This window comes from Limanda limanda, chromosome 7 (assembly GCF_963576545.1).
Source record: "Limanda limanda chromosome 7, fLimLim1.1, whole genome shotgun sequence".
Lineage (NCBI taxonomy): Eukaryota > Metazoa > Chordata > Actinopteri > Pleuronectiformes > Pleuronectidae > Limanda > Limanda limanda.
This window is the reverse complement of record NC_083642.1, coordinates 5983017-5995458: the sequence shown is the minus strand read 5'-3', so window position 1 is coordinate 5995458 and position 12442 is coordinate 5983017. Positions and strand designations below refer to the sequence as shown.

The 12442-nt window shown below is 41.7% G+C and overlaps 1 protein-coding gene across 1 annotated transcript; it reads left to right on the top strand.

The window, feature by feature from the left end:
• Nucleotides 1-1866: 1866 nt before the first annotated feature.
• On the top strand, nt 1867-11363 carry plp2b (proteolipid protein 2b). The gene is made up of 5 exons (XM_061074290.1): nt 1867-2353; nt 8517-8672; nt 8770-8868; nt 9996-10092; nt 10187-11363. The coding sequence occupies exons 1-5, from the start codon at nt 2249-2251 to the stop codon at nt 10198-10200; spliced, it is 471 nt and encodes a 156-aa protein (XP_060930273.1). The 5' UTR covers nt 1867-2248; the 3' UTR covers nt 10201-11363.
• Nucleotides 11364-12442: the final 1079 nt, after the last annotated feature.

The window sequence follows — 12442 nt, the reverse complement described above, 5'->3', positions numbered from 1 at the left end:
GAAGCACCTGACTCTCTGTCTTCCTCTAGCCCCCCCCCTCTCCACCTCTGTTTTTTTTGTTCTCTTTCTATGTCCTTCACTCTTTTATTGTAGCTCTTATAAATATGCTGAAATGAAATATACTCTGTTGTTAGTGGTGAATGATGTCTTGTGATACTCTCTACGCCTTTGGATAGTGCTGTGTTTATTGTGTATGATGTATTCATATTAGTATTTACGATAATGATAAGTCAGAGAAAAAAAATATCCAAGACTCTCCAGAAATCTGATGTATTCTTATTATATGGGATCCATGTGAAACAAAAATGAAATAAACTTGAAATTATTCTGTTGAAGGTTAAAATGTGTACTTCTGTTCATAGGAGTTGACTGTTTGATTTGTGTTATTTCATTTTGCTTCATTGAGTTGAGTTTACTAAAATTATGTTTGAAAATGTTAATTACCACTTATCACTAATACAAAAAAAGTTAACGTCTGACCTTCACACTCAGTGGACCGATATGTAAGTTAGCTGAACCAGTACACATGCATATGAAACTAAAATGTGCATTTCCTGTAGAAAATGCACTTTGATAACCGACATGAATAAATAAATGTGCATGGATGTCACTTGAGTATACCTGAGTATAAGAAGCACAGTAAGTACGGGGATCACCAAGTTTCATTCCTTATAATTGTACAGATATTCATCAGATTTCATCTCATTTCACTTATTCCCCATAGGAAACCATGAAAGAAATTTTACTGATATGTAAAGACAAGTTGACATATTCTTAATCTGAGAGTTAAGGAATCAACTGCTGATTTTATGGTTAGGGTAATTATCAGATATACATTGGCTAACAGCAGAACAATTACTGCTTTAATGTGTTACATATCTGCATGTACATGTCGAGCAGAACTAGAAATACTGCACTGTGGTGACCGTGACCTTGCCTCACAAAAATCAAATCAGTTCTTCTTTGAGTCCAAGTGAATCTTTGTGCCAAATTTTAAAACATTTTATCAAATTGATCTTAACAATTGCGTTCAAGGAAAAACGTCAACATACTTTGTGAGCCCTTGACCTTTGACCCTTGGTTACCAAAATCAAATCAGTCAATCCTTGAGTCCAAGTGATGTTTGAATTGAATGTGAAAGGAGTTTTTCCCAGGCGTACCAGAGATATCAGAAAAAATATCCTTTGGGATATCACACAGACCTTGACCTTTGACCACCAATCAGTTTACACCATGTTTTTAGTTAAGATGTCCGCTGAGATCCTCCATTGTGCCGCACTTCCGGTAGTGGACATTTAGGTTGAAAACACGGTGCACAGGACGGCGTTTCGAGTCGAATTTGAATGTCACCCCAGGAGCAGGATGGAGGCTTTTAATGTGTTTTTTCTGTCGTTTGTTTAATCGGGAACCATTGACTTCTGTTGTATTATGACCAAATTTATCCCTGGCACTCCAAAAGTTTTTCAATCCACTTCACCCACCCCTCCATTACGGAAAAGGATTAGGGCCACTGTGGAAAAAACAAGTGAGTTCTGAGTTTAAACTCAGAATTCTGACTTTTTTCTCCGAATTCAACTCAGAATTCTGAGATTAAAGTCAGAATTCTGAGATTAAAGTCAGAATTCTGAGATTAGAGTCAGAACTCACTTGTTTTTTCCACAGTGGCCCTAATCCTCTTCCGTACTCCATCGACACAGTGGTGAGCAGATAATGAACCAGCCCCTTGACACAATTTTGAGTTTTTTTGGGGTGTGACATCATTGTTGATTCTCTCCGCGGTGCTCCTGAAGGCAGCACCACCAGCAGCAGCAGACAGTGTCGTGTTTTCCGGGCAGCTCTTGAAGGCCTCACCACTGTACCCAGTAGTACCAGCGGCACCAGGGGAGGACAACGCCCCGCGGTCAGACGCCCAGTGCCCGGGTCCCTCAGCTCCTCCTGCTCCTCCTCAGCTCCTCCTCCTCCTCCTGCTCCTCCTCATCCTCACTCACACTGAGAGCTTCCGAGGCAGAGCCACCGTGACCGGGACCAACCAGGATATTACCCCGGCTACACCCTCTCCTCTCCGGCCTTCCCTACCCCGGAGCAACCGGTGGAAGAACCCGAGCTCACCGTCCATCCTCCGCGGGCCTTCCAGCTCCACTTTCCCGCTGAGTTTCTCTCTCCTGCTCCTCTGTGCAGCGGTGGAAGCTTTATCCTTACATCCACAAACATATATATATATAAATATAGAATAGAATAAGTTCTCAGAATGGCGGACCCAGGCGACTCCAGCGGTGCCTCCGGTGCCTCCTGGCTGGAGAAGTTGAAAAGTTACGTGCGGACTCAGAAAGGAATGATCCTCTCGGCAGAAATAGTAAGTTCACCCCCCCCCCCCCCACCCCTCTCCCTTAACTTTCACTTAACGTGTGTGTGTGTCTGTGTGTGTGTGTGTGTGTGTTTGTGTGTGTTTGCAGCACATCAATACTCCACTCGTCACGTAGCCTGTGTGTGTTTATCGATTTGATTCTTGCCTCCATTTCACTTTTTTGAATCGTGTTCAGTGATCGTGGTCGTTAGGGAATGTGGAGCATGTGTTGTTGGGGTGGGGGGGGGGGGGGGGGTTGAGGGTCCCGAGGGTCCATCACCTGTCACATGGTGCCCCCCTCTTGTTTTCTCATTTGGCACCAAAGCACCAAATGTGGCGCGTTAGTGGCAGAGGGGGGGTTAATGTGGGTTAACCCAGTCCACTGTCTCCCCCACCCACCCACCACCACCACAACCACAGGCTGGGTACTATTTGTAGGCAGCAGATGAGCCCTGGTCCAAATATGGTGAAGAGTAAAAGCAAAATGTATGTCACATTCCTGGAAGTAGAAAGTGAGTTTTTCCTCTCCACCCTCCTTCTCCTTCTCCTCCTCCTCCTCCTCTTCCTCCTTTGCCACATAACATTTTTTATATTTTGCACATCTGGCCCACAGGAGGAAAGTGAAACGCCAAAGCAGCACCTCAGCACCAGCGTGAGGGAGCTGTGGCCTGAAGGCTTCCTCTAAAGGAAGAACTTTGTGTTGATACTCAACTACCCGACCAGTATTTTCACTCGGGCGCCTTTTGTTTGCGTTCCACAGCAGCGAGTTCTCCCAACGCACGAGTCACTCTGACCTTAAAGGCTTCGCACAAGTTTCCAGTGAAGGAACCAAGTGCATTTGTTTCAGACATTTGTACAGTACATGCAAAACATATCCACTTTTATATCTGCTAGATCTAGATCTTTAACATGGATCCACATCAAATTGCACACTCATAGATGTCAGGACCCTAATTACACCTGATTCTATTTCCCACACACGCATTATTTCCTGGGAACATGTTAAAATTCGCCCTGCGTTGAAATGTTAAAGACAGTGGAAAAGAATGTATGGACCCGCCCCCTTTATACCCATGCCTGCCAAATTTGAATGGCTTCTCCCTTTGGCTCATGTCCCATCTTACCCCCGGTTTCATGGTTATCCATATAGTATTTCTCCGTGAATCTTGTTGACAAACAAATAAACAGACAGTGATGGAAACATAACCTCCTCAGCAGAGGTAGATATGATGTGTTGTTATAAGTTGTACTACGAAAGAATCCTGATTTTGACAAACTGCAACATTAAAGTACCATTTGCAACTCACTGCCTTAGTAATGAGTCTATAGCAGAGTGAGCCTGTCTGCATAAATAATAATAATAAACTTAATTTATAGAGAACTTTTTAAAATCCACATAACAAACTGCTTTATAATAATGGCAGCAAAGTAAAACAGACTAGATTCAAGATTCAAGATTCAAGATTTTTTATTGTCAAATGAACAGAGATAACATGAAGCAGTCACTGTCAATGAAATACTTGGGTCACAGGCTCTCTTTAAGCAATGCTCAGTAATTTCAACCCAAAAAAATAAAATTAAATAGAAATAGTATAAAAAATAATAAGAAAGAATAAAATAGAATAACAATGTAATGGAATATCAAAAATTTAAAATAGAAAATAAAATATATACATCTAAATATATATCTTTACAGATGAATGCTCAATTTGTGCAGTAGTGCAAATATTCCAGGGTGCTGGTTTGGTGGAGTTATTGCAGTTCAGAGGAGTTTAAAAGTAGGAATAAAATCAAGTTCAATTTAGAACGTATAAAAACAATTGATCCAAAAACAACATGTAGGTGAAAACATCAACATTAAAAGTTAAAAAAATTAAAACTCTAATAGAAATAAAGGAAGGCTCTGAGAAATTATGTCTTTACTTCCACTTGTGGTACTTTAAGTACATGTACTCAAGTAAAACTTTTAAACCACAACATTTTCTTATTGCAATTGAGTAATCTGAGTGTCATATGTGTTTTCTCTTTTGCTCAAGTAAATTATTTAAATGCTGTTTTTTATCTTGCTCTCCTCTGACACATTCCCTGTTTTACCACAGAAGCCTTCACAGCTCTGAATGTGTGACTGTACCACAGTGTTTTTACTTTCCCAGTTTCTAAAAAGTGTTGAAAGCTCTTTGTGTCAGCGACTAAAAGCTCTGCTCTCATAACTCAGAGAGCTCGTAACACAGCCGGGTCTCAGAAGCTGCTGTCCACCCACTCTCAAATGTGTCTCTCTTTTTTTGGACCTAATGGAAATTCCAGGCTGTGTGTGTGTGAAGTTTGGCCCCGAGGAACAAAGAATGCGTGAACTGCTTAGCACACATATCCGCTGTGTCATTCAAGGATACATGTTAGTGCGTCGCTGGACTCGACACCCAGTTAGCTTTTCCCCTCTCAGGACTCTGCTCCCGAGGAAGTCAGCTGTGATATATATCAGTTGGATTTTTTAAATAGTTTACGATGCAGGGGAGAGGATCGGGGGAGGGAAACAGGAAGAGAAATGTCGTTAGTGGTTATTATGTCTAATCTAATGGGAAATAACAGTTTCAACCGCAGCAGCCGTTACCAGTTTCAGATCTACAAGCGAGTTGAGGTTAAGGTGTCAAGGATTTTAACATTTTGGATCGTCAGCAAGTTTTTCCACACCCTGTCAAATGACATGCGCCTATATTTTCTTTTCCTTTATGCCTTCTGTCAGTGGCAGGACTAAACTTGAACATGAAGTAGCAGAACAACAAGCAGGTCACAGTCACACCCATGTAGAGCGGATTTCTGTCTGCCGTGAGTGATAAGTCACGATGACTCACGCAGCGAGTTGATCCTTCACCTCGCTGTTATGCATTATGAATAATAACTGTTCACCACACTCATATATGACTGGAAAATCATGTCTCCCTGGTTACCTCCTTATAGGAAATTCTTTGAAAGGGTGAAAAAAAGACTTTTGAGAAACATTGAGTCACAGCGAACAGACGGAAAACCAACTTTCCATTTTGCCCTGAACACACATGGTAAAAACCTTAACCACATAGCGGGCGTTGAAATCCACCCCAAAATGTAAGGGACTTCCCTAGCAACCAAGGCTGTTTGATGCATCACTGCACAACACACAACCTCCTGGCTCTCATGTTGCTGCTGACTATAATTAGCCAAACGGTTCAGAACAATTTCCCTCCAGTCCGTTTTAAAGCAGCAGCTCATTATAGCGATTAGGGTTGCAAAGGGGCGGAAACTTTGCGATAAATTTCCGGAAACTTTCCATGGGAAGTTTAGCTCGGAAATTTTGGGAATTTTGAAAAAAAAAAAAAACTACGCAAATTAAACGCTGAGCAATAAAAACATCATTCAAAACTCTATTTTAAAGATGTATGGAACATTGAGGTTCATCTGTTCATCTATCCTATTTCCATTCATTTATCAATCAATTGTAAAACATGTTTACAGATGATTCCAAATGGTTGGCTAACTATTTATATCTCTGGCATTGCATTAGTGCATTTTCTCATCTAATTCTACAGAACAATGCCACGTGCACTATCTCATGTGTGGAGACATTTCACCCCATCTAATGTAGAAGGAAAGGCTGTGTTCATTTGCAAATACTGTGCAAAGACCATGTTAAGAATGACACAACGATGCAGAAGCATATAGTCAAGTGCCCAAAGTTTCCTCAGGGCTCAAATCAGCCTATGACAAAACAAAATGTTTATATTTATGTCAGTATATGACAAGGTAAATACAGTTAGTATAAATTAGCCACAATATTTCCAGTTTATTCCTGTTAATTCCCGTATATTCCCGTTTATTCCCATGGAAAGTTTCCAACTTTGAATATTCCCGGAATTTTGCAACCCTAATAGCGATGTGAATAGAACCGAGCTGGGATCCCTTTTAGAAGCTGACCCACGCAGACAGATCCACCGCTGTGTGGAAAACAGAAAGGTGTGGACGACTCAGAGCCTTTCTTGTTCTCAGCGACCCGTGCAGTGGGTGTGTCTCTGTACAGCGGCTACTCTCGGGCTGGATAGAGCCTCTTTTGTCCCGGGGCCTCGACCTCGAGCGGCTCTCTGCTCCACAGAGGCAGCCTGTGCCATTCCCCAGAACACATCCAGCACTGATGTGTCGGGTGGGCCGGCTGTGGTGTGTGCAACAGTTGCGTTGGAGGGGAGGGGAAGCAGCAGTGACAGATGTCGGGTCGGTGTCGAGTAGGTTACATCATGTGTGTATCGTATGGACCGCCGTGATTCGACACTTGCCTCCAGGTTGTCTGTGTCTGAGAATAAAACACTGCAATGTGCAAAATGTGCCTCTCTAAAATACACATCCGACTCAGAGCTGATTTATTCAGTGAGTTATTTTACCATATTTATATTTTATATCTTTTGTCACAGGAGAGAAATCAAGATAAAACAAATTTTACCTTCAGATACAATATGTACAATCAAATTCAGGGTGAGCCAACAGTTTATTGTCTCATAGTACTTTAATTATGCTTTGGGACTTTGTATTAGGTTTCAACCCCTTTGCAGCTGTCTTACACTCACTGAGCACTTTATTAGGAACACTTTTACACCTGCTTATTCTTCCAGTTATCCAACCAATCATTAGGGAGCCGCGCGGTGCACAGGATCGAGAAGACACTGGTCGTGAGCTCCACTTGATAATCAAGTCAAACTAATAAAAGTGATCTGAGTAACATGATTGCTGGAGACATATGGTCTGGGTTTAGTATTCCTACAGACGGACACACCTTGTTGATAAGAGAGGCAACAGTCACTGAGATAAAGACGCTTTACGATGGTGACTGGCAGCAAAGCTTCTTCAGAGGAGATGAGAAATGAAGAAGTCTCCAACACTGGACAGTCAGAGACTAGTCTGATGAGGCTGTACAGATTGTCGGGTCAAAATCTCGGATCAACAGCACGGATCGATATCCTGTCTTGTGCCAACTGTCCCGGCTGCTGGTTGTGTAATGGGGCCGATTAATACCAATCAGCCATCGATTTAATGACACAGCCTGTCTGGGATTTCTACCACAATTTACCATCGTCTAATGGCAACTTCCAGCAAGATAATGTGACGAAGCAAAAGTCTTTAAAACCACAGTCTTAAAGCAGAGTTTCAAACATACGGCAGAATCAAGGCCACAAAGAACTCAAGTGAGGAACTACTCGGTAGGATTGTGGTGTTCAGAGTAAACAGCTCTGTGTGAGTGTGTGTCCCTGTTGTGTGAAAACGTCTTCCCACACAGTTTGACAGCAGAAAGCCTCCGAGCCGCCGGCTGCCCACGTTTAAGATTTCTCCACATTGGCAGCGTTTCAGCGGAATGGACCGAGAAGAATGCTCACAGATTTCTCTCCGCTCGCATGAAAAGATACGACTGATGGCACAAACACTCACTGTAAATCTAATAAGACGCCGCATGTGATCGACTGACAGTGTGTTATGTGACAGTGTCATATAATCTAGTGCCAGTTTAATGGTGTTTTTGTGCAGAAAATACTTGTTCCTGACCTTGTGTGGATGTTGAATCGTGAACTGGTCGGCGTAAACACGGAGTAAACAGTGTCGGCTTTGTTTGAGAGATTTACTGTCGGACTGATCTTGACTATTGAGTGGACACTGAGCACTGAGATGACCCGGCCTCTCCCGGGCTGAGTGGCAGCTGATCTCCAGCCTGTGACCTGCAGAGTTTAGCACATAGAGGGCAGATAACACACAGCATTTGTTAGATTTCTGGCACAACCCTGAAGCATCCTGGGATCTTTACTCAAAGAGGCCATGTTTTCACCTATGTTGGTTGATTTGTTTGATTTTCAGCAGGATTACGCAAACACTGCTGAACACATTTACACAAAACTTGGTGAAAGGATGGGACAGGGGGTCAAAAGTAACTTATAGAACTCTTATGCAGCTCTGGACGAGGCGTTGCATGCAGAACAAATAAATCACTTTCTTTACCCTTTGCAGGATTTTTGCATTTTTAGACATTATCACCAATTTGCCCAGGATATAATTGCTGGATCTGGCACATGTAGGGTTCCAGATCCATGATGTCTTGAGTCTCCTTCTAATTTTCACTTTGTTGTTTTGTCCCCCCCCCCACCTCCCTCTTCTCCTCTACTCTCAGGTCGTCAGTTTAATCGTCCTCATCTGCTACGCTGCGTCTATGTATGGAGGCTACTCCGCTGTGGCCATCTGTGAGATGATCTTCGCCATCGTCTTCTTCATCATCTTCATGATGGAGCTGGACAAGCAGTTCGTATTGGTCAACTGGATGTGGACAGTGAGTGTTCAATGTGGATTACCACCAACACACACAGACTCATCCACATGTGCACAGTTGCACAATGCTTCATGCTCTGCTTCCTCCTTCTCTACAGGATCTTTTCCGTGCTGGTATCGGAGCCGTCCTTTACTTAATCACTTCTCTGATCTGTGTCATCGGTGGAGCGGGGGACGGTGCTCGTATCGCAGGCGGAGTAAGTTCAGCCACCATGACTCCACTTGATTTCTCAACTGAACCCTGAAAGCTTACACAATCACTACATTTTCACAACTCTCACACTTCCTTCCTCTTTTTAAAGTCAAGTGGAGAAGACACGGCCTTGGACACAGTTTGCATGTCAGTTTTATGGTTCAGAGGTTCAGCTTCACCTCATCATGAGCTGTCCCCAATGTTAGATTTGTATCATAGCCCACAACCCCACTCAGATGAGAGAAGAGCAGGGTGGATGAAGAGGGGGCAGGAAACTGGAGGAATCACACACAACTATTCTAAATATTGCAGGACACACCCACTGTTTATACTGTTAATGCAGCAGAAGTCAGGAAACAGGCTCGATGCGAAAAGAAGAGGGGATGGAGTGAAAAGTATTAACAGCATTTACTACAGTTTTTAGTTGTTTTTAAAATTATTTGTATCATATATTGTTGTAATTATATGCTACTGTTAGAGCTCTGTTGGTTAAAGGTAAATCTCACTTTTCCCGGCCACAACATGCCCGGTGTTTTGTGTAAATCCGGTCTCTGCTAATCCTTCTCCCCTGTTTATACAAACACACCTTAAACCAAGACACCATCACCTCCACCAAGGAGGGCGTGTCTCTCTTATTCCAGTCATTGTAGGATGTGGCGTTCTTTTTTCATATTCAGAGGATTAGTATCAATTATTTTCCTTGATGCGGTGACATGGGGTGTTACAGAGGAGAGGGGGGAGGTATGCGTTGTTTTAATCTCTTTGAAAAGTCTAATCACTCCAATGTCTGTGCAAACACTGTGATGCAGTACTAGATCTTTACCACTTGATGGTGCTGTTTCTCTTCTATATGACAGGAGAATATTTTCGTAATGAATCCTTTGAAATGTTGGCTCAGACGTTCACGCAGACGCACAGATTACTGATTAGCTTTAGATGGTCATAGGTCACACTTACCTCATATGGGTCTGGGGAAAAAAAGTATGAAGACTAAAACTTAGCAAAGGCAAACAACCACAAGGTGGTAACTTTAGTTTCATTACAGTATTTTCATGTATTTCCATTTCAATGTTTGCTTTATTCAACAAAGTTTTACGATTCTTGTTCTGATCCTGAGTTGTTGTGCTTCAGGTGTTTGGTTTGATCGCTGGTCTGATTTTTGCTTACGATACCTACACCCTCTTCCTGCAAGTCAGGAGCACACGGCAGCACACGGCAGCTTCCACCGGTAAGAGCAACACACTTTTATCACGACAATCCCATAACCACGAGATGTATTATCTTTTAATCCCCAATGTCTAACCCTTTGTTTCCTCTTGCAGAAGATAGAGTTTAAACACTCCAAGACGCATGTGCCTGCATTAGGAGCGCAGCAGCAACAGCAGAAGAAGAAGAAGAAGGAGAAGAATAGGACATTTGTGCAGACGTTAATAAAAGGGTGGAGCAGAGAAGACGATGGACAGTAAAGTGAACAGGTCACAGTTTAATAAATGCCACTGAACGGTGTGATAAGACGACAGATTGGTTTTAGGGGCTCGGCCTGAGAGGAGGATGACACCGCCTGAGTGAGTCGCACCAAACATCTGTGACAGCATTTCAGGCAAAATAAAGAGGACGTCCTCTCAGAAAACCTTAAGTCCAACCTCGATGTGCCACTGATTTAAAAAAATAAAAATAAAAAAAGAAGGGAAAACTGTAAACAGCACACGGTGTAAAAGTTTAGTTGATGTTGTCACGCAGCTTGTCTGATACATGTCTACTGTTAATGCACTGCTGTATTAAGTAGTAACTGCCATTGTGGACGTCAGAAGTTATTGACACAGGAAGTGATGCTCACTGAGCTGTTTAACATCACAACTTTAATCTTCTTGACTTTTGATATTTGTATTTTCCTGGAGGTTTCCCAGCGGTTTAAACGTTTTCTTCCTGTGTGTGTTACGGTGCCTTAACCAGATCATTCACTCCTGAATCCAAAACATCTGATTGGCTCTCTGTCAATTACCATGAATCTCTCGGGTGTTTCGAACTGATCCGACTTTTGTTTGTTTGTTAGACATCCACTAACTTTCAACCGCATCATTTGTTATTGAACTATTGTCGTCCTCTAGTTGTGCCTGTATACTTTGATTCTTGCTCAGGTTGTGTTATGTTTTTTGTTCTTACATATTAACACGTTTCTAAGGTGCAGTATCTTATTTTTTTTGTCAGTTGACACTTTTTACAGTCCAGTTGTTTCGTACAGTTTTTTTTGTACATGTGGTAGATTAAGGAAAAAGTAAAATTTCTAAAGAAAACACACGTATATATGATACAATAGAATTTTAATATGTTGAGTAACTGTCTCCTTTGGCCTTTTTCAATATTTGTCCAACTAAAGTGCCTCGTTATTTTTTTATTTTGTTTCCTAACAGACTTTACATGAGTCTGCCGTTTGTAACTTAAAAAAAATCTAAGCCGTCAAGCTTTGGGAAATAAAAGCCATTTTCACTGGAAAGAAAATCTGTCTCCAAGCCTAAATGATCATTTCTCATACAACACAATCCAACAACTCAAGTACCACTTCATTTAATGGCATATGTGTCAAGATACATTATAATGGGGTTAGACGTGTCATCTATACTATTGCCACTAGAGGGAAGCAGACGATTACACATTATCTGCAATAAATTGCTAAAATTGGAAACAGCTCCTGTCTCACTCATCACTGGGAGTCAACATTGGAAAGAAAAAGATTTTAATGTGGTTATTATACCGTCCGTGTGCGTCTCCCCTCAGGCTGTTGTGTTCAGATACGATCAGGAATTTGTTTTTACACAATCCTCACCAGTGCAGCACGTTATCTCTGATCTCTAATCTCATCTGCACAGTTTCTGCTGCACTTATACATGCGGTTCCTGACTTTTTAATATCAAGATTACGTTATAAAAGCCCTTTCCTACCTTGATTGCACTACTGACTTCTGTATTACCCATGTCATTTTAAAGACCTACAGTGGAATGATAATCCTTTTAAATTTGGGGTCAAACTGACTGCTGTAAAACAAAGTCCTCATGTTGCCTCTGCTGCAGCAGCCTGAGTTCAATGATATCTTTCCCCTCAAGCTTATCTCTGTTGCATTAGGTCATATTTCTGAGTCAAAAATGCATATTTAGGAATATTTATCAATATGTTTACTGCTCCCATGCTCAATGAAGCCATTTCAATCAGATCCATCAAGAAAGACTAATGTTGACCTGCTTTTAAATGTGTTAATAAAGCAAATTGAATCCAGTAAATTAAACAGTCAACTTCCCTGAAGTCTTGGAGAAATAATAACTTTGCATAAGGTCTGTGGACACGAGATAAAGCAGGAACGTGGTCAAGTTAGATATATTTACTGCCAGAATACAGGTTAAGGGTTGGCACCTTCTAAATAAAAGCGAGGTTAGTCCGTTTGAAAAAATAAACGTAGAAAAGTAAATCTATTAACCCAAACATTTACATAATGTGTATCCACTCAACATTTATTCATTAAGTTCTAACTTTAATTTCAGCTCATAAATGTCAAAAAGAGGGAGAGAAGAAGAAAGAGAAGACGT

Bases quoted from the DNA above. Each gene is read 5' to 3' on its own strand.
- plp2b (XM_061074290.1), top strand. From the start codon at position 2,249: ATGGCGGACCCAGGCGACTCCAGCGGTGCCTCCGGTGCCTCCTGGCTG. The intron at 2,354-8,516 runs GTAAGTTCACCC...CTCTACTCTCAG, and splicing joins TGATCCTCTCGGCAGAAATA to GTCGTCAGTTTAATCGTCCT. The intron at 8,869-9,995 runs GTAAGTTCAGCC...GTTGTGCTTCAG, and splicing joins GTGCTCGTATCGCAGGCGGA to GTGTTTGGTTTGATCGCTGG.